Source organism: Mauremys mutica, chromosome 10 (genome assembly GCF_020497125.1).
Source record: "Mauremys mutica isolate MM-2020 ecotype Southern chromosome 10, ASM2049712v1, whole genome shotgun sequence".
Taxonomy (NCBI): Eukaryota; Metazoa; Chordata; order Testudines; family Geoemydidae; genus Mauremys; species Mauremys mutica.
Genome location: NC_059081.1, coordinates 13,370,950 through 13,392,806, shown reverse-complemented (window position 1 = coordinate 13,392,806; position 21,857 = coordinate 13,370,950). Strand labels below are relative to the sequence as shown.

Sequence of the window (21,857 nt, the reverse complement as noted above, 5' to 3'; positions counted from 1 at the left end):
CGCCCAGTGTAGACCAGGGCTTAATTTACCTAATTACTCTTCAACATAAAGCTTCATTCCACTGCAAAATTAGGTCATGTTAGAACACTCCTTGTGAAGTCATGTTAGTTAACATGATGTTAAGCATGGTATAAATGGGACTACCCTTTTTAAACATGGTGTCATGGACATGCTTAAGTCTCTGTTTCCAATAGGGCTTACCCATGAGCATTTTAAGTATGAAGGTCTCTGTATACACTAACTGCTAAATCATGTTTAACATTTTAATTAACATGGCTCCTCAAGGTCATGTTCTAACATGACCTAATTTCCCAGTGAAGAGCAGCCCTAAGGATATAATCTGGCCTTTATTTCTGAATATTAACTGTGAAACGGTTTTAAAATTTACTTGACTTGGATGGATTTTCATTCTTACCTTCAGATGAAACTAATACTAGGATTCTAGCACATGTGTGGATTAAATTGGGACACCCAGAAACCCTGGTTACTCTTAAATATGTAGACCATTATCCATTTCAGCACATTTTATTGGGCTTACTCAGAAGTAGAGTGCTCCCATGATTTCAGTGTAAATGGAATGTATTTTGTTCCCATGTACAGGAATAATTCCAGGCAGTGGGAAAGTGGATGTGGTTGTTAAATATGCACCATTTGAATATGGAACAGCACAGATGAAAATGCAGTTGTGGATTGCACAGTTTAACTCTAAACCCTATGTATGTGTATTCACAGGAACATCAACGCCCCATGGGGGTTTAATGTATGTGTGATTGATTTATCTTTGAATATTTTTGCCCATTTCTGTTTTAAAAATACCTTAATGAAACAAGATTTCATGCTATTTTGCCATGCTACTTAGACTGTGTTATTCAAATGCACCAAATATCTTGATTACACATCATTCTGCTTAAAGTGCAACTAGACTGCGTTAAGTGAAACTTTAATGAATTAAAAATAACATACAGCATTCCACCACATATTGTTCCACCGATTGAGATGCAATCAGCACTCTAATCACCAAGGCCTTCAGAAGCAAAGGAGCAATAAGATATTTTGGGACATCTCTCATCCTTCCTGGGAATTGTGAAGTAGCAGGATTAGGAAGTTATGTGCTCATCACTGTAATTTGAGAGACACTATCACAATCTTCGTGTATATCTAGAAGGCACAGACAGGCATGTGGTGGGCTCCTACTCAACTCTCAGAATACTGATTAAAGTTGTGTCTTTTCTTCTGAAATCTAGAAAGGAAGAATTTAAAACACATAAAACTCTCTCAGAGAAGAAAACAGTGTCACTAGGAAAACAAGTGGTACGGAGAAAAGACCATTTAAAGCATCCACAATCCAGTCAAATTCAGAAAGTAAAGGTACAGAGAACTACTCACCAAAAGTACCTCCAGGTGATGATACTATTCCTTATACCTAAACATCACACACACAATTTATTTCTTCCTATTAATTTTTATCACACAGGAGATTGAATACCAAAACCTGCGATTCCCAGCAGATTTGTCAAATCCCTATGCTGTGGCAACAGTTTTGATTCAAGAGCCTGGCAAATTAAAGATTAAACAATTGAAAGAAGGTAACGTAATGAAACAATCCAAAATAAAATAAATTTGAGGGGCCTTATCTTGCTTTTTAATTTTTAACAGAACTCCATGATGATTTCAGGTGGAGAGCTTGGCTTCAAAACGGATGGCATAATATGACCCTAGTTTCTGAAGAAAATGTCACCTTAACCTTTCTTTTGATTAATAAGCTCAATTATTGCAGCGGTCAGGTTTTCCCATCAAAAATGTATTTTCATTTTACACAGAATTCTGGTTTGAGATGTGGTGGAATAATTATCTGCTCTCGTCCACAGTCCTGTACCAAGGTAATGAAGGTGCAAAAACAAGACAGATGAAGGAAGCTGTATTTGAACTAAAAGTCAAACAAGATATTCAGGAAGAAGCAGCAAATCAACTTAAGTGGTGAGTGTTAATTATTCATTTTTATAACAGACCGCAGTAAGATTTATTTAAATATGACTTTTCTGAATAAAGCAAGCAAAGTTTATTCATGCTTAAAACCACCATTTCCAATCATGGTAGATTAATTTAACAAATAAGTTGCTTTTATTCTATTCACATTCTTTTTCCTTAGAGGAATCTGATAAGTAGTTAGTAGTAGTAGCCAATAAGCACAGTGATTTTATTATGACTGCCATTCAGCAAGAAAGCTGCTGAACACGGTCAAGATTCCACTCTCATTTGTCCTCATCCTGCACCAATAAAGTAAATGGGAGCTTTACTATTAACTTCAGTGAGTATAGAATCAAGCTCACACTGAGTTAAATTAAGTCAGTGGAATTACACCTGTGTTTAAAAAAGAGTGTAAGGCCCCAAGCAAAGTATTTAAGCACATACTTAACTTTAAACACACGAGTGGTCCCATTTAAATCAAAGGATTTGCTGGATAGAAGCCTTAGAAAGAGGACTGTTAGGTCCATTATCTTTTAAATAAAGCAAACAGCATGTTGCATCAAGGATTTTTCTCATCTCTACTGTAAATGCAGGCAAGTTCATACAGGTAAAGATCCAATTTCTATGAAATTTAAGAGAGAGATTATCGAAGAACGACAGCAGGAAGAAGAGCAATACAAGGTTAGCCTTCACTGTTTGTTCTGCATTTTTTAAATCAGATTTATACTTTTGGACTAAATAAAACTGACTAATGAACCAATACCCTGTTTGTGAAGGCTGCTGGCTTTATTAAATAGGTTGATACATACCAGTGTTAGTGATGCTAATTCCCTCACATATTATTCCCAACCCTTATTATTGTTATTACTATTTATACAATGCCTTGTATGTGCATGGCTTTGCACAGAACATAGGAAAAACTTGGCCTTTGGCCTGTAAACAGCTTACAGCCTATGAGACCTGAGCCCATCCCTGTAAATACTCTCAGATGGGAATAACGTTATTCACATGAATATCAATTGACAGTTTTCCTGTTCTTTTTATGAATATCAATGGGCCTCCTCATGTGATTACATTATTCACATATGTGTTTGCAGGCTCATGCCCTAACATCAGACACAACTATGTGAATTAAAACAAAGGAGGAACAGGAAGTAAAATGAGGCATACAGTAATATAAAATAAGGATGCTTCATTAGCTGCATGCTCATCTTTTGGATTTCACTCTTTTTTTATATGTATTTGTTTAATGTTTAATACATTCAAAAGTTTTGTTTAAGCTGATTTAGGGAAACATAGTTGAGCATGAGATTCGGAGAAGATGGCCCTGGAATGGAAGGGAATAAAGGATTTAGCCATGTGCAGGAGATGGGACAGTAGGGGAGAGGCATTGGGATGGGGGAAGAGAACAGGAGAGAGAGGGAGAGGTCAGAAATGAGGATCAGGAAGACAAACCCAGGTGGCATAATGAAACAAGGTAGGGAGAGTCACATCAGTTGGCAGCGAGGAGCAACTCAAAAGGCACCATTAAATCAAATGGCAGAGGAAGTTACTCATACAACAATGAGGAATTTAAGACAGGACAAGGTAACCAAATGGCAGCAATGGAAAAGTCAAACATCAGTAGCCCGGTGAAAAGTGGCACCATTAATTAAAAGGCACGAATCAACGTTCAGTCCAATAGCATGAATGGCTTTTACAGCATGGTGAAGTTAAGTGATGTCAGCACAAACGACTAACTGAACAGTGATGTGAAAGATTTCTATAGAAAGAGTATCGTTAAAAGCAGTGGCAGATGAAAAGCAGTGTGGGAAGTTATAGAAGGTGGGAAAACTGCAGCCAATATGCTGAAGGATAATGAAGGAGCTCCCTGGTCCAGTGCTGCTGAGGGTTGGAAGTTGCTGCTATGTTGGTTTTGTAGCCCATCTAGCGGCTGGTCTCTGCTGCACAGAAAAGTGGGTCCTTTGTTCTTATTGGGCCATGGGAGAAGGCAGTGGGCGCAACTCACTTCCTTGATGCCTGACCATGCTGGGGATCTGGAGACCCCAACCCTTATCCTGAAATGGGACCTGTCCTCCCAGGCTCTTACACTCATTGAATTCAGTGGGTGTTCCAGTGACATAGTAGCTGCAGAAGTTGGACTTGAGAGTCAGAACATTACTTAGTTTGACTTTCTAAAGTGCAGTGATCATCATCTCCCCGAAATGTATCAAGTCTGCATTTTGTCTACCAGTTCAGTTGTGGAATGTTACAGTTGTAATTAACTATAAGTGACGAACGAGCATACTGAATACTTTGCACTAATGTGGACCTTCTCCCTGATGGCAAACCAGATTGAAAGGGGAGATCCCATTATAGAGAGAGAGTTTCAAAGGAATACAGTGGAAGTTTCTTTCAGACGTTTTATCCGGTCTGTCGAACAGGTACGTCCACATGGGCTATTCTGCTAATACCGCATACCTAGCTGTTCGGCATCATTTGCTTTTCCTATTAATTTGAGAGCTCTAAAACGTTTATATTTGTGTTTCATTTTCAGTGCTACTTTTAGAATGTTAGGACCAGCTGCTCACTGTATACATAGGACAGCACAGTGTGGGAAACACTGCATGCACAAATATGCAGGCCGATGCATCAGCTGTAATTTATATACTGCTGTTGCTATAAAGCAGGGGTCCCCAAGGCAGTGCCCACTGGGGCATCTAAGTGCGCCCACGTACTGGCCAGTGGACGAGCAGCTGCCAAAATGCCATCGACAAGCTGCATCATCCAGAGGCATAGCCGCCGAAATGCTGCCGATTTTCGGTGGTATTTCGGCGGCGACACCTCTGGATGACACTACTTGTCGGCAGCATTTTGGCGGTGACACCTATTGACATTGCCTCTTGTCAGCGGAATTTCGGTGGATGCTCGTCTGCCACCACGGTCCTCCATGGCTCATCATCTGGCGCCCGTCAGACGAAAAAGGCTGGGGACCACTGCTATAAAGGATGACGTGTAGGCCCAACCTGAGGTGCAGGTTGCTTGTTTATGAAGGTTCTCCTGGGAGCAATTTGCTCACTACCATTGGACCTATAGGATTTCTGGTTGATCGCACCCTTTTCTTTAAATGTTTCACCCTATGGTGAACTTACTCAGCCAATGTCATTACCCTTGGGTATCTGTACTCTTGTAGGATCTACAATAGGATATCAGGCCAAATTCTGATCTCAGTTCCACCAGTTTATATCTGGAGTAAGGGCCAAACCAGCTTGCACTGAACGGAAAAGGAGTTTTGTCATTGATTTAAATGAGACCAGATTTTGGCCCTAACATCCATAAGATAAATTATGTTAGATTAGATTTACACAGGTATCAAGGAGATCAGGATCTGGCCTGTCATTTTCACCCCTGTTCTACCACTAATTGGTTACATTTATGTAGTGTTCCTGCCTTACTTCAGTGGAGTTTCTTCAGGTTTACACTAGCACAACAGGAGAGCATATTGTGTCTCTGAATATTTAACAGTGGCCTCCCAATGAACCCATTAATGAGAATTTCAGTTTAAAAACTGAGAGTGTGATATGGCCTAGGACCAGAATTAGTTTATTATTTGACTGGACATTTTTACATGGTATAACCTCAATGTTAGAAAATATTGTATGGGTTCAGTCCATGGAATGAGTGCTAGATATTCCTCCACTATCTAATTAAAACAATTATAACCTATATTTTCACTTTCTGTGTGCTATGCAGTGTCCAAGTGTCCAGCCCAAGTTTGACCTCCTCCTTAACGACCCTTGGGCCAACAGACACAGGATTCTAAGACGGTTTCAGCAAGCAGCTCGCCGGGTAACGTGAACAACCAAAATGCAGTGTAATAGCAACATGTCTTGGGAAACACACAAAAAAACACACCGATTTAGTTTGCCATCTTCAAGGAACCTACACAGTTAGCCCATTGGTTTCACTGTTTGTCATAAATGTGCCACAGCCTTTCCAGAAAATAAATGGTTTAATAAAAAATCAATAAGCCACTATTAGAATAAATCAATGTTAAACAAAGATAAAATGTTAAAGGCTCTAAATTTAGAATTTGTAAACAAACAAACCGATAACTTTTGCAAAACCAAATTCGAAGAAATTTTTTTTTTGGTGAAACTAAAAATCAAATCAATGAAAAGTTATCTGTTTGGATTTAAATATTACCCTGCAGTTCTACCATTCATTTCCCATAAATCTGAATGCAATGGCCAGTGTAGGTTCTCCATCTCTTGATGTCTTCAGCTCAAGATTGGATCCCTTGTTGGAATATATGCTTTAGTGAAACACGAGTGTAGCAGGGTGGTCCCCTGCTCCTGCCCTGAAGGGCTTAAAACAGCCAGGAAGAGGGCTTGGCAGGGAAAAGCTAAGCCGACTGGGGAAGTAGCCACAGCTGGGTCATGCCCCAATCAGGCCCAGCTGATCGCTATAAAAGGCTGTGAGCCAGAGGCCCAGAGATAGTCTCCCTCTGCCTGTAGAGGGAGAAGGGCCTGGCTGCAGGGAGCTGGAGACAGGGTACCTGACTGGAGCAGGGCTGGGGAAAGGCAGAGGAGCTGGGGAGCTCCAGCCTGGAAAGCCCCAGGCTGTGGCCTAGCACAAGGCCAACGGGTACTGGGGGTTACAGAGGGCAGCCCGGGGTAGGCAAAGGCAGCAGGTCCAAACCCAACCTTGCCAGTGAGGAGTAGGCTGATACTGCAGTGTGCCCCAGGGTGCAGGGGCTAGACAATGACTGGCAGTAGCCATATACTGAGGCGAGGTGGGGATAGAGGGCTGGGGTTTCCTGGGGAGGGGAGACCCTGAGAGAAAGGGGTTACTGCCAGGGGCACCACCCCAGTTAAAAGGGTATCGGGTCCAGGGAGGGACACGGCGGCCAAGAGGGAAGGCGGATCACAGGCCTGCAGAGGGCGTTCTGGAGCTGGAATGAGCTAATTCCCAGGAGTCACCAGCAGGAGGCGCTGCAGGGGTGAGTCCGCTCATCTACAATGTGTTATTAGGCTCAGTGCATGGGTAACTGGGTGAAATTCTATGGTGTGTGTTATATAGGAGCTCAAATGGACTCTTCTGTTGCTAAAACCTATGACTCTGTGCTGCTACTTCATAATGTTGTGTAAAGTGCAGACAAGTGCATGTTAAGACTTCATTGCTCTACAGGGGCAATAACACATCCATGGTCCTGTCCTGCAATAGGATCCTCATGGGCAGATCTTTGCCTTCACATGGATCCTGTTACAGGATGAAGGCTTATATTTACAATCTGTATTTAAATTGACAGTACAGCCACCTGTTCAGTCTTCTATTTTATATATGTAATGTCACAGCTAGCTGGTCTTTAGTCAAAATATATGCAGCAAATACATGCATCCTGCCACACTTCCAAAAAAACCCAAACACACAGAAATATCCTGGGACAAAAATTATGCAATACATCAAAAAACTCCTTTCAACTGAAGTCCAAGTGACCTGTGAGGAATAAATAAAGCTGTCAGTACCGGATGTCAATATAAATGTAAATTGTAGAGTATTCAACTTAATATTAACTTGAAAACTTTAAATAATTATCCTAGGTCCTGATTCAGTGGCGGCTAAATCGTGTATTACTTTTGTTCCGTGGACTAGAGAGGGACATCAAAGAGCATAGTGATGAAGAAAGCTCTGTATCAGGTAAAGTGTAGGACAAGATATTTGCATTTTAGTTCATCTCAATTTATTGTGGTTATTCCAATAGCACCCACAATGTGTTAGGTATAGCTCATGCACACACACCTACAAAGACAGTCCCAAGAGCCTGCAATCTTGTGATGGGAATTGGAAATGGTATAGTCGAAATATGTATGATTTTGATACACATATTTACCGGCATTAAAAAACAACTTAACGATCCTTGAGAGCCTGGAAGCTTATCTATTATTAGCTGGGCAGTTATTTTTAGGCATTAAGTAAGGAGTGGGTCTTGAAGAGGGACTTGAAAGGGGAGACGGCATTGACCATAGGGATCAACTCAGTGAAGGTGTTCCATGCATAAAGGGTAGGGTGCTAGGTGTGGAGATGTTTGCCTGAGAAGCAGGCAAACCGGTGGACAAGGCTGGTATCATTGGTGGAGCAGGAGAGCCGGGAGACAACATGATAAGAGGTGAGCGAGGACAAAAAGGGAGGGACAGAGTTGAGAAAGGATCTTGAAGGTGATGAGGTCAGGATGCTTGAACTTGGTGCAGTAAAACCCGGAGGGGGTGGGACTAGAAAATACAAAGCCATCCATCCAGTGCTGCTCCTTTTGTCTCCTGTCACTGTTTCTGAACAGATGCTTGCCAGTGACATCGGTCTTGGCTCTTGATAAGCAGAGAACAGCAGTGGATCATTTCCTCATAGTGAAATGGAAGCGGTAGTACAGAAACGCTACTCATTTTATAACAACGGGGAAATGAAATAAGCCTTTGATAAACCATTGAGCTGTCCAAGACAAGGCCAGCTCTGGGGTGCATCAATGTCCTAAGTGATGATGGAATTTTAGTCTCTTCCTTCACCACTCTCTCCTTCCTGCTTACCCACCCTGTTTGGCAACCCACCTTGTCCATTGTCCATGTCATTTCCTTTCCCAAAGGAAGTTCTTTTTTTCTGCAGTGGGCAATTCCAGTTCCCCAAAACCCATCACAGTAATTCCATTGGTACATTAAAGCTGAGATGCTGTGGCAGCCAGTGCAAAGGATTCTTAGGTGCATCTGTGGACTTAAATATATGCCCTGCAGCATGAGCAGAAACAGACAAGACAACCTTTGCAGAGAAGGGAAACAAGTGGGCAAAAATTCTACTGTTAGAGAAGAGCGAGTTGGGAATGGCTTGTCATTGAATTGACCCAGCAATCCCAGTACTGTGCCTGCCTCCTCTTAAATGGGCTTGGCAGAGTTAGATTTTTGTTGTTTTATCATTTTGATGGATAATGTCAATGTTTATTGTTACCTTTTTTAATTTTATCAATTTTAATTTTCACAGTTGTGGGAAATAATGGGGGTGAGTCAGACAATAGTGGGAGACAGATATTAACTATTTAATGACAGCAGGCACAGATTTGAACGTTAAAGTTTTATAAATGTTAAAATACAAATTGTCAACATCACAGGTCAAAATATACAAAGTAAATATCCTTAAATCAAACTAATATGTTCTCAAACAGCATTTTTCTTCCTCCTATCTGTAAATTTTAGAATATTATTGATGGAAATATTTTTTTCAGATTGTGTTTTTCCAGTGAAATTGATGTTTACCAACATTTACCAATAAAAATCAAATGCTTCCAAGTCTGCTCTTAAATGTGGCATCTAGAGCCCCTGTGAAATAATACCTTACGATTTATATCAAAATGGCTGGGCAAATCCTGACTTAGGAAGAAGTTAAAAGTCTGTGCTGTGGTTTGGTTTGCTTTTTGAGAGAATATCTTAACATTTATTTCAAGATCTTGATTCTTTCTCTCCACATGGCAGAAAACAGCAGTTTGAAAATCATCAGCTCAACAGCTATGGATGAAGAGCATAAGAGCGTTGCTTTCAACTTGTCTGTAGATCACATATTACCTTTCAGATTCCCAACCTACCATCCACCTCAGTGGTCTGATGAACTGGTAGGTCCCTTGGTTATAGTGGCAACAAATCAGTTACTAGAAATGAAGGGTCTGATTCTCATTTACGCTCAGGCCACTTTACCTAAAGTGGGTATAAATATGATACCCAGAGTAAGGTAAAAGCATTAGTGTGAATGAGAACTTGGCCTGAAAAGCTGGATCCAGATTTTCAGCTGCTGTAGGTGAAGCTCCATTGATGTTGATGGAACTGTGACAATGTACATCAGTTGAGGATCTGGCCCTAGAAGTATAAACATCATGGTATTAGTTCTGTTATACCAAATACTAGGCTCTTTCTATAATACCATAGACGTGCATAGGACTTTACATACATATGAAAGCAAGGTCCCTGCCCTAGTCAGCTGGTTAAAAACTATTATTGCCCAATAATTTTCCTCAACTTTTTTAAAGTTTACATTAAAATATGCACTCTGTACGATCTCCTAACGCTGAGCAATGCCCAGCACAGTACAGTGCAGAGTCAGAATGAGATAAGTGGCTGTAAGGCTACTAAAAATATCCCCAAATGTTGGTATCACTTAGTAACACACCTTATACTCTTGTTTCCTATAAAGAAGGAATTCCCACACTGCACATTATAGACGAGAGTCAGTGCATTAACCATTCTGACCAACAAAAAGGTCATTTCCCTGTCTCATATTAATTTTTGTCCTCAAATACAAAGAGATCTCTAAAGGCCAATACTCTTTAGAGAGCTCTGTTCTAAGATCATGTGTTTGTATCTGAAAACTGTCTGTATGGTTCAGCAGGTCTGGAGCTCCTTGCAATACAGAATCATTGAATGGATTTACACACTGTTTGTATATGAACCAGATCATCTGCAACTTCCGTTAATCATCTGGTTTTGTTCATCACTTGCGGGGTCCCTTAAGACAGATTTCACTCTGTAAGATTCTTTAAAGATTACAGTAAAGATACCATTGACCTCCCTGGGAGTTGCAACTTTATAAGTAAGGGCAGTGTTGGGCTTGGAACCTTTATCCCATTTCAAGAGTAGTTGAAGATGTGCCCTTTATTTTAAATTGCTGTAGAGACACAGATGCAGATGAAAAATCACACAAATGGAGTCCTCCTGCACATAACTGGCAGGATTCCTCCAGGGGAGAGACTGATCTTGCAGGGTGCATGGGATAAGAGATATACAACAATATCACATGAAGAAACAGACTAGCTCTGACACTGATATAGGTTAACCCCCATTTACAAAGAGTCGGTGAGACCATCTAACAAGATACTTATTAATGACAATACCCAGCTCTCATATAGCCCTCTTAATCAGTAGATCTCAAAGCGCTTAACAAAGGAGGTTAGTATATTTATCCCAATTTTACAGATGGGGAAACTGTGAGACTAAGTGACTTGCCCAGAGTCATCCAACAGGCCAGTGGTAGAGCCAGGAATAGAACCCACATCTCCTTAGCCTGTGTCCAGTGCTCTATCCATTTGGAAACACACTCTCCCCTTATTTAAATGCTGCAGTGGTAGCTGTCTTACAAATGTTTGTGCTAAAGGGCTAAAAGCATGATTAAGGCTAAGATTTTGTCATGGTTTTTTTTTGTAAAAGTCACGGACATGTCACGGGCAATAAACAAAAATTCACGGAAGCTGTGACCTGTCTGGAATACCCCCAGCTGCTCGCCCGAAGCGCCCTCTCCCCGCGCAAGGCTGTCTCCCATCGCTGGATCCCTGAGGAGGGCCCCCTCAGAAGTCTGTCACCTGTTGCTGGAAACTTGCAGGGAGCCCCCTGTCGCTGCTGTCACCTGTCGCTGGAACCCTGCCAGGGCCCCGCTGGCTGCCAGCTCCAGAGTCTCACAGCTCCTTGGGTTGAAGCAGAGAATGTCTCGGAGGTCTCTGGAAGTCACAGATTCCGTGTCTTCCATGAGCTCCATGACATAAACGTAGCCTTATGCATGATGTATTCAAACAACAAACAAAGGAAATCATGCACATGGCTAGACCTATTACAGCTTTCCGTAGGCTTCTGGGTTAAAGCCCAAAGAGTCTTTAACTTCCAGGAGAACATCTAAGCGCCCATCTGAGCCGAGGACCATTGCACATTGAAATGCCAACAACCCATAATCCATGAGGACTCCAACATCAATGCAGAGGCCAACTCAGAGAATTCATCTGTGAAATTCCTTAAGTACCATAGTGGCTATATGAGAAAAACAAAACACCAACTACTGTTAATTCAGACAATAGGTTTATTAAAAGTGCTGGCAAAATAGTGAAAAAAATGGAAGTGTTACATTTTATTAACTGCCCTTTACAGTGAGAGATAAAAAGACTTCCTTTAAAAAGTGGAAGTCAAATCTTAGTGAGGCAAATAGAAAGGAGCACAAACACTGCCAACTTAAGTGCAAGAGTGTAATAAGAAAAGCCAAAGAGGAGTTTGAAGAACGGCTAGCCAAAAACTCCAAGGGTAATAACAAAATGTTTTTTAAGTACATCAGAAGCAGGAAGCCTGCTAAACAACCAGTGGGGCCCCTTGATGATCAAAATTCAAAAGGAGCGCTTAAGGATGATAAAGTCATTGCGGAGAAACTAAATGGATTCTTTGCTTCAGTCTTCACGGCTGAGGATGTTAGGGAGATTCCCAAACCTGAGCTGGCTTTTGTAGGTGACAAATCTGAGGAACTGTCACAGATTGAAGTGTCACTAGAGGAGGTTTTGGAATTAATTGATAAACTCAACATTAACAAGTCACCGGGACCAGATGGCATTCACCCAAGAGTTCTGAAAGAACTCAAATGTGAAGTTGCGGAACTATTAACTAAGGTTTGTAACCTGTCCTTTAAATCGGCTTCGGTACCCAATGACTGGAAGTTAGCTAATGTAACGCCAATATTTAAAAAGGGCTCTAGGGGTGATCCCGGCAATTACAGACCGGTAAGTCTAACGTCGGTACCACAATAGTAAAGAATAAAATTGTCAGACACATAGAAAAACATAAACTCTTGAGCAATAGTCAACATGGTTTCTGTAAAGGGAAATCGTGTCTTACTAATCTATTAGAGTTCTTTGAAGGGGTCAACAAACATGTGGACAAGGGGGATCCGGTGGACATAGTGTACTTAGATTTCCAGAAAGCCTTTGACAAGGTCCCTCACCAAAGGCTCTTACGTAAATTAAGCTGTCATGGGATAAAAGGAAAGGTCCTTTCATGGATTGAGAACTGGTTAAAGGACAGGGAACAAAGGGTAGGAATTAATGGTAAATTCTCAGAATGGAGAGGGGTAACTAGTGGTGTTCCCCAAGGGTCAGTCCTAGGACCAATCCTATTCAATTTATTCATAAATGATCTGGAGAAAGGGGTAAACAGTGAGGTGGCAAAGTTTGCAGATGATACTAAACTACTCAAGATAGTTAAGACCAAAGCAGATTGTGAAGAACTTCAAAAAGATCTCACAAAACTAAGTGATTGGGCAACAAAATGGCAAATGAAATTTAATGTGGATAAATGTAAAGTAATGCACATTGGAAAAAATAACCCCAACTATACATACAACATGATGGGGGCTAATTTAGCTACAACGAGTCAGGAAAAAGATCTTGGAGTTATCGTGGATAGTTCTCTGAAGATGTCCACGCAGTGTGCAGAGGTGGTCAAAAAAGCAAACAGGATGTTAGGAATCATTAAAAAGGGGATAGAGAATAAGACTGAGAATATATTATTGCCCTTATATAAATCCATGGTACGCCCACATCTCAAATACTGTGTACAGATGTGGTCTCCTCACCTCAAAAAAGATATTCTAGCACTAGAAAAGGTTCAGAAAAGAGCAACTAAAATGATTAGGGTTTTAGAGAGGGTCCCATATGAGGAAAGATTAAAGAGGCTAGGACTCTTCAGTTTGGAAAAGAGAAGACTAAGGGGGGACATGATAGAGGTATATAAAATCATGAGTGATGTTGAGAAAGTGGATAAGGAAAAGTTATTTACTTATTCCCATAATACAAGAACTAGGGGTCACCAAATGAAATTAATAGGCAGCAGGTTTAAAACAAATAAAAGGACGTTCTTCTTCACGCAGCGCACAGTCAACTTGTGGAACTCCTTACCTGAGGAGGTTGTGAAGGCTAGGACTATAACAATGTTTAAAAGGGGACTGGATAAATTCATGGTGGCTAAGTCCATAAATGGCTATTAGCCAGGATGGGTAAGAATGGTGTCCCTAGCCTCTGTTCGTCAGAGGATGGAGATGGATGGCAGGAGAGAGATCACTTGATCATTGCCTGTTAGGTTCACTCCCTCAGGGGCACCTGGCATTGGCCACTGTCGGTAGACAGATACTGGGCTAGATGGACCTTTGGTCTGACCCTGTACGGCCTTTCTTATGTTCTTATGTTCTTATGTACTGTCCTCAAGTTCATAATAATGCAGCAATGGCTGGAGCAGATTGAAATTTTCTGGAATTTGACTTTTTCGGGGAGAAAAAAATTAATTGAAATTTCAACAACCCAAAAAGACAGAAAGAAAATGCTGGTCAAATGTTTCCAAAATTCTTTCCCCGTTTTTCCAACTGGCTGTACTGATGACTTATTTCAGCTGAAAAAGAAAATGCCCAGTATATTGTTGTCTTAAAATACTGTATTGTTTCAGGCTCCCGATGGTCTTGGTCCAGTTCCTGTCAAGTCTTTAGACATGAAAGTCAAGCACATTCACCCATTCTACGACTTAAAGGTGAGACGATACAGCTTAGTCACTCACCTGTATCCTATTGCTTTCTTTCATTAGGGTCACTGTGACATAAGAAATACAGTGCCGCATTTTGTGTAAGAACCAGTAGTGCCTGTCATTCAGGTCAATGGGAGTTTTGTCCGATTAAGGACTGTGGGATTTATCTTTTGTTAGCTCCCTAAATGCGTGGACTCATTTGCGGTATTAATGGAGAGGCAGCAATAGAGAGCAGTACAGAGGTGCACCACCCTAGTGTGTGACCTCTTCGAGCCATTGCACCTCAGACAGACTTTCTACTGATACAACTGCTATGACTTCTTAAATAGGACTACTTGCATGGGAAAGGGCTAGTGACATAGTAAGGGTCTGCAGGGTCAGACTCTCCACATTGAGTGTCAGTCCATGTGCTCACCAAGCTGATGAAGACCACATCATAGGCATGAGGTTCTGTGTCCCCAGTGGATGGTGTCTCCAGTGTTCTGCTCTTCTGCTCTCTCACCTTCCTGAATCGTAAGACTGAAGACAGCCTTTGAGCAACTATATGTCTTGGGCTTACTTCACACATGATCCTTTGTAGAAAACATCTAGAGTGAAAACATTCCTTCACAAATTCATTTGACAGGGCTTAAGTATTCCTGCTCAAAGTTTTCGTCAGATGTCACTGTCACCAAATGATGGTCCAAGCATCTGTTACAGCAAGAAACCATGTGAAGTGTCTATGTTAGAGCTGGAAAGTTAGAACACACTGACTTCCATATGCATGTGTCACAATAAATCCTCTTCATTTGTACCTAGGTTCCTCAGCACTTCAGCATTATGGGGTACCAGCCATTTTGTACACACTATGCATCAACAAGTTATAAACCTCAAAATCTTTCCCGACCATTAAAGCAGGGAGCCAAGGTAACAAGTCAACCAACGTCCATTATTTAGTTTCACTGCATAGCATTTTGCCACAATATTTTACACCAAAACTCCCTCTGCACCCTGAAAACATTTGTCTTCTGACTTGTTCCAGGATGAGCTGATCTCAATAGTAACTTCTCCAAAGCCACAGCTCAGTCCTCCCTCGCCACAGGAGGATCTACACGAACACCCAGGAGAGAAATCCTTGGAAAGGGCCACGAGCTTTTTAAACCTGGCAGCTCCCAAAGCGTTACTCCAACCTCCAGACAGTCACTCACTTCGCATATTTGTAAGTAAAACTCGGCTCTAGTAAAGCCTCCAAGGACCGGAGGGAAATGTACGTTTGCTCCATTACAGGGTTGGTAAGGAATTGGAAGACAATTACCTTCCTTAGGTTTATATATAAAAACTGTGTGTCACAGGGCTAAATGGTGCTGTAGGGCACAGCCCTCCTATGGAGGTGCCAGAGCCACACTCCCCCACCTCCAGGGGGAGCTACAGGTAAGTGCTGAATGACATCCAGAGCTCCCCAGCACACTCACGACCACATTCTATATGGGCTGCAGCCTGTCCCCTGCTCATCTGCAGGTCAGCACAGAGGAGGGCCATAGCCTTGCCTCCTCTCCAACCCCTGTGTGGCATTGTGCACCTCCTTACATGGGATAGGGTTGACACAGTTCTCCTGCTCTCAGGGTCTTCAGTTCTGCCTGGTCTTTAGACAGAATGAGAAAGGGTTGAGGAGGAGGAATGCTCCTTGGGTTCTGTGTATCCATCTTAGAGTGTTCTATAGTGCCCATGATCATAGGCGGGTTTTCAAAGGTATTTAAGGTGCCTAAAGACACTGCTAGATGCCTAGTGGAATATTTAAAAGTGCCTACCTCCCAGTGAAATCAGTGGGCCAGGAGTGGTCCCAGGTAGTGTCTGTTGCTAGCCGTGTTCCATAGGGGATCATAGGACAGACTTAGACCTGGGGTAGAAGGGAGGAAGAAGAGATCAGGTGTTGAGTTGAACTAAAGAGGCAAAGTGGGATCTAGGTGGTGGAGTATGAGCTGGGAATCCTTTTCTTATTAATGACAAGAACTGACTTTTTCAGTGACAGAGTTGCTCAAAGGGCTCAGAATTATTTTTTTTTAATCTCTTCTTTGCGTTTGTTTTCAGAATCCTAGTCCAGGATTGTATGTCTGTATGCAGCCTTTGGACTATTCAGAAACAAACATTGAGTATCATCTTTGCCCTCATCCAAAATATAGATTCACCAAAGAATATCCCACAGGATCCAGCATTCCAATTACACAAAAGAAATTTCTGCATCACAAGGTACAGCTTTTGGTTTCGGCGAAATATTAGTTGCAAAGGGTGTAAGTCAGCAGAGAATTTGCCTTGTAGACTCAAATAGAACATAAACAGTTATCCCAAATGGAAGATGTGTTACGCTATTAATGGCATACGCAGTTGATTATTAGCATTTATGGGTAAATGTGATTGTTCATTGGTTGAAGCTTGTTCCTCCCTAGAGCTTCTCCATGACCTTTCTGCAGCAGCCCTGAGGATCGCCTCACGATTTCCCTCTTTTAACCCCCTACTGCATCTCCAGGGCCCTGCACTGGAGCCAGTAACTTTTCAGATGAAGAGAACTGAAGCTCAGTAAACACAGGCTTTAACCAAGCAAAGCAAGGCATTCCCTCCTGCACGCATTTCTCCCACCCTTCCTTTCTTTACTGATTGCATTTTACCCGCATGGTCACTGGGACTGTTGTCGTTCCAGGAAGTCATTCGAGGAGTAACGTACTGGAGACGATTCCCATCAGTGGTTTATTCAGCCTTGTCTAATGCTCCCACTCTGGCAAGCACAGTGATGCATCATTGGTAAGAAAGAATTTGAACATCAAACAACTTCACTCCGGGCCAGATTCTGCCACCCTTACTCATATCGACCAGTAACTAACTCCACACATTGTCCCATTGAAACAAAGAGGACTATGTGCAGAGTAAATTACTACTCACTGGGCCCAATCCATTGAAGCCAGTGGAAAGACTCACATTGACTTCAGTGGGCAGCATAGGCGCCGACTTATATGGGGCTCTGGGGCTTTAGCCCCATGAATAAATCCCAAGCAGGGGCTCTGCCCCACCAATGTTTTTTCTCCCCTGCTTGGAGCACCCCCCCGCCGCTGCCGCCGCCGCCGCCAGGGCTGCCCAGAGCCCTTTAAATCCCAGCCGCGGCCGGGAATCAGAGGGCTCTGGGCTGCCTGCTGCAGCGGGAAGCCCAGAGCCCTCTGATTCCCGGCTGCGGCTGGGATTTAAAAGGCTCTGGGCTCCCCGCGGTTGCAGGCAGCCCAGAGCCCTTAAATCCCAGCAGCGGCTGAGATTTAAAAGGCTCTGGGCTCCCCGCGGTTGTAGGCAGCCCAGAGCCCTTTAAATCCCAGCCGCGGCCGGGAATCAGAGGGCTCTGGGCTGCCGGCTGCGGCGGGGGGCCCAGAGCCCTCTGATTCCCGGCCGCGGCTGGGATTTTAAAAGCTCTGTGCTCCCCGCGGGTGCAGGCAGCCCAGAGCCCTTTAAATCCCAGCCGCGGCTGAGATTTAAAGGGCTCTGGGCTCCCCGCCGCAGCGGGCAGCGCAGAGCCCTCTGATTCCCAGCCGCCGGCTGGGATTTAAAAGGGTCTCAGCTCCCCCCGGTTGCAGGCAGCCCAGAGCCCTTTAAATCCCTGCCGCGGCTGAGTTTTTAAGGGCTGCGGGCTCCCCGCGGTTGCAGGCAGCCCAGAGCCCTTTAAATCCCAGCAGCGGCTGAGATTTAAAGGGTTCTGGGCTCCCCGCCGCAGCGGGCAGCCCAGAGCCCTCTGATTCCCGGCCCCGGCTGGGATTTAAAAGGCTCTGGGCTCCCTGCGGTTGCAGGCAGCCCAGAGTCCTCTGACTCCCAGCCGGGGCTGGGATTTAAAGGGCTCTGGGATCCCCGCGGCTGCCAGCAGCCCAGAGCCCTTTGAATCCCAGCCTCTGTCCGCTGATTGCCCCCTCCCCAGACCCCTGCCCCAACTGCCCCCCAGAACCTCCACCCCCTATCTAAGCCCCACTGGTCCTTGTTCCCCAATTACCCCCTCCCGAGACCCCTGCCCCTAGGGACCTCAGCCCCTATCTAAGCCTCCCTTCTCCTTGTCCCCAACTGCCCCCTCCTGAGACCCCACCCAACTTCCCCCCCCCAGGACCGCACCCCCTACCTGTCCCCTGATAAACCTCTTAGACTCCCATGCCTATCCAATTGCTGCCTGTCCCCTGACTGCCCCTTCGAACCTCTGCCCCATCCAACTCCCCCTGCTCCTTGTCCCTTGACTGCCCCCCGGAACTCCCTACCTCTTCTCCAACCCCAAACTGCTTACTGTGCCACTCAGACCAGCGTATCTGGCTCCATGCAGCTCCAGACAGTTGCTGCCATGCTCCCCCATGGAGCCCACAGCCCTCTCCCACCCCCAGCACCTGCCTTCCAGATTTGAACACCTCAAAATTCAGGAGTGCTCAAGCTCGGTTTGGGCAGCTTTTACTTCATTTCTCCCAAATCAGTTTCCCCTGCAAGGTGCCAACTGAAGGTGTTGGAGAACAGAGAGATCAGGTGGCCTCCTAATGCCTGGAAAAGAGACAAAGGCCGGAGGAGGGAGTGTCAGTGCCTGTGCGGACTTCTGGGAAGTGCACGGTGTGGAAGGGGATGCTGTGATGCTTTGGAACATCTCCATACAAAGCCAGTCAGGACTCTGGGGGAGCCTCCTCTCTCGGAGCATACTGTCTCCAGGGCAAGAAGCTTACACCTTCCTGGGTCTGACCTCGGAGCATTCAGCATGCCCTTCCACGTCATGCACTTTCCAAAGTGAGTCTGCCCAGGCTGGTCCTGGGGCAACCAGAGGTCCCTGCACCCCAACTCCGCAGTCAGATGTGACTCTCAGCCAGACAGTAAAACAGAAGGTTTATTAGATGACGGGAACACAGTTTAAACAGAGCTTGTTGGTACAGAAAACAGAACCCCTCTGTCAGGTCCATCTTGGGGGGTGGGGAGCCCAGAACCAAGTTCTGGGTCTCTCCCAATTTCCCCAGCCAGCTCCAAACTGACACTCCCTCCTCTGGCCTCTGTGTCTCTTCTGGACAAGGAGGCCACCTGATCTCTTTGTCCCCAACACCTTCAGTTGGCATCTTGCAGGGGAAACTGAGGCACCCACACAGTATTCAGAGAAAATATTAAGAACATTCCCACTTCATCACAACAGATGCAACAAAATATAATACTGTATATTGAAGTAGGCAAGTGCTGCTTCTGACTTTCCACTTTTAATTGACCCTTGTAATCTTGTGGCACTGACGCGTTGTAGCTTCATTTTATATCGGCTTACAGGGCGGGAGCGGGGGGGCACCACCATTTTGGGCCCCACCAAAAATTATACAAACCTGCCGCCTATGGTGGGCAGTGGATCAGGCTCAGTATGAGTGTGGGGGGCAGAATCTAGCCCTGCAAGTGGCATTTCAGTCTAATAAGAGCCGACCTTATGGACTAAAACTGTTCTCCACTTCAGCCCCAGGCACTGCGGGGAGATACTAGCAACTCAGCTCTGCATACCCTGCATGTGTGAAGGTGTGAGCAGGACATGCATCTGGTTGCAACATCTCTCTTCCTCCCCTCCCCACTGCCACTGTGGGTCACAGCAGCTTTGCTTTACACACCCTGCTCCCATAGTTCTAGCTCTGCAGCAGGGAAGAGGGTGATGCTAATTCACTTGGAGCATAGCACTTAGGCCCCAATTCAGAACATACTTAAATGCAACCCTGTTCTGCAGGGCATGGACCAAAAGCCCAATGAAGTCAGTGGGAGTCTTTCAGTCATGTGCTTAACTATAAGCAGGTACTTAAGTCCCCTGGAAGCCAGTGAAATGTAAGTACGTGCTTAAAATAAGCACATGCTTCAGTGCTTTGCTGAATTGAGGTCTTTAGTACCTACTACAGCTATCTGCATTAGCAGTGTAACACACTCATAGCTGAGTGAAAACCTAACTATGACTATTTCAAAACCTGGGAACCTAATGTTAGGTAACTAAGGCACCTAAATAGATGGCCTGACTTTCAGAGGTGCTGAGCACTCAAAGCTGCCATTGAGGTTAATGGGAGATGCAGCTGCTTTGAAAATCAAGCTACTTATTTAGGTGCCTAAATATATTCTCAGGTGCCTAACTTTACCAATTTTGGATCTAACCTTTAAAGAACAAAACTGTGCTTTGCTGACTCATGTGTCTGTAGCAGGGGTGGGCAAACTTTTCGGCCTGAGGGCCGCATCGGGTTTCGTAAATTGTATGGAGGGCCAGTTAGGGGAGCGGGTCGTGGCCCGGCCCCTACCTCCTATCTGCCCCACCCCTGGGACCCCTTTCCCCTGACTGCCTCCGGGCCCCCACTGCCCCATCCAACCCCTCCTCTCATTCCTGACAGCCCCCCTGGGACCTCTGCCTGGGACCCCTTCTCCCTGTCCCCAACTGCCTCCTTCTGCCCCATCCAACCCCCGCTCCTTCCTGACTGACCCCCGGGACCCCTGCCCCCATTCATTTCCTCCCCGACCACCATCCATACCCCTGCCCCCGACCACAACCCTGAACTCCCTTGCCCTCTATCCAACCCCGCCCTGCTCCCTGCCCCCTTACCAAGCTGCTTGGAGCACCGGTGGCTGGCGGCGCTGGAGCCGGGCCACTCTGCCGCCACCGCCGCCACCACCATGCAGCACAGAGACCGGATCAGGCCAGGCTCTGCAGCTGTGCTGCCCCAGGATCTCACAGCCCCACCGCCCAGAGCATTGCGCCGGCAGCAGAGCGAGCAAGCTGAGGCTGCGGGGGAGGGGGACAGCAGAGGAGGGGCCGGGGGCTAGCGTCCTGGGCCAGGAGCTCGGGGGCCGGGCTGGATGTGGGGGCCATAGTTTGCCCACCCCTGGTCTATAGGTAGCTGATGTATTTGCTTTCCAAAGTATCTGGATTTTCCAGAATATTTATAATGTGAAGATCCCCAGAACATATTTATCATGTGCCATTACCCTACCTTCTCATCTCAAACATATGATTATGTCATTTCCACAGTAGTGATCCCTACAATTTAGATATGCTTCCAATAGAGGTACCACCAATGCTGGATGACTTACCAGAGAGAGACAAGGAAAATATAATTGGCTGGTAAGTTACCTCTCTATTATTTATTTAATATAATTTGCACTGAGTTTTTAGCACCCGTGTGTGTGCGTGTGTGTACATATAGCATGTGTATAAAAACACTCACAGAGCAACAAAAAAGTACAGATGGTTCCTCTCGCATAACACATCCTTTTGTTTTCCAAAGCTAAAAAATATAGGACAGGTAAAAAATAATAATAGGTAAAAACTAAGTGTTTTTCAACATATTCATTTTCAGTGAGACTGAAGCTGAGTTAAAAGTGGTTCTTACTCCAGATATGCTGAAAGCCGAATTTCCACAGATTGAACCAGGGGAAGAAGTCAAAAGTAAACTACTGAAAGATGGAAGGTAAATGTATATTTATTTAAATAGAGGGAAGATGTTTGGCAAGGAATTTGAGGGCACTTCTCTTGTTTAGGTTTATGTACAAGCTCATTGCTGAGGTCCCCTAGCAGTGCCATCATTAAGATGA

At 44.5% G+C, this 21,857-nt stretch overlaps 1 protein-coding gene across 3 annotated transcripts in view; it reads left to right on the top strand.

The window, feature by feature from the left end:
- Positions 1-21,857, top strand: part of CFAP221 (cilia and flagella associated protein 221) — a 56,956-nt gene that overhangs the window by 11,625 nt on the left and 23,474 nt on the right. For all 3 annotated transcript variants that reach the window (XM_045031704.1, XM_045031705.1, XR_006582501.1), the window contains exons 8-23: positions 601-760; positions 1,245-1,368; positions 1,475-1,586; positions 1,869-1,977; positions 2,562-2,649; positions 4,302-4,391; positions 5,701-5,796; positions 7,551-7,647; positions 9,462-9,598; positions 14,223-14,303; positions 15,096-15,203; positions 15,319-15,495; positions 16,365-16,523; positions 16,972-17,072; positions 21,295-21,387; positions 21,623-21,733. In XM_045031704.1, the coding sequence (XP_044887639.1) occupies positions 601-760; positions 1,245-1,368; positions 1,475-1,586; positions 1,869-1,977; positions 2,562-2,649; positions 4,302-4,391; positions 5,701-5,796; positions 7,551-7,647; positions 9,462-9,598; positions 14,223-14,303; positions 15,096-15,203; positions 15,319-15,495; positions 16,365-16,523; positions 16,972-17,072; positions 21,295-21,387; positions 21,623-21,733 (1,843 nt within the window). The remainder of the gene's footprint in view (positions 1-600; positions 761-1,244; positions 1,369-1,474; positions 1,587-1,868; positions 1,978-2,561; positions 2,650-4,301; positions 4,392-5,700; positions 5,797-7,550; positions 7,648-9,461; positions 9,599-14,222; positions 14,304-15,095; positions 15,204-15,318; positions 15,496-16,364; positions 16,524-16,971; positions 17,073-21,294; positions 21,388-21,622; positions 21,734-21,857) is intronic.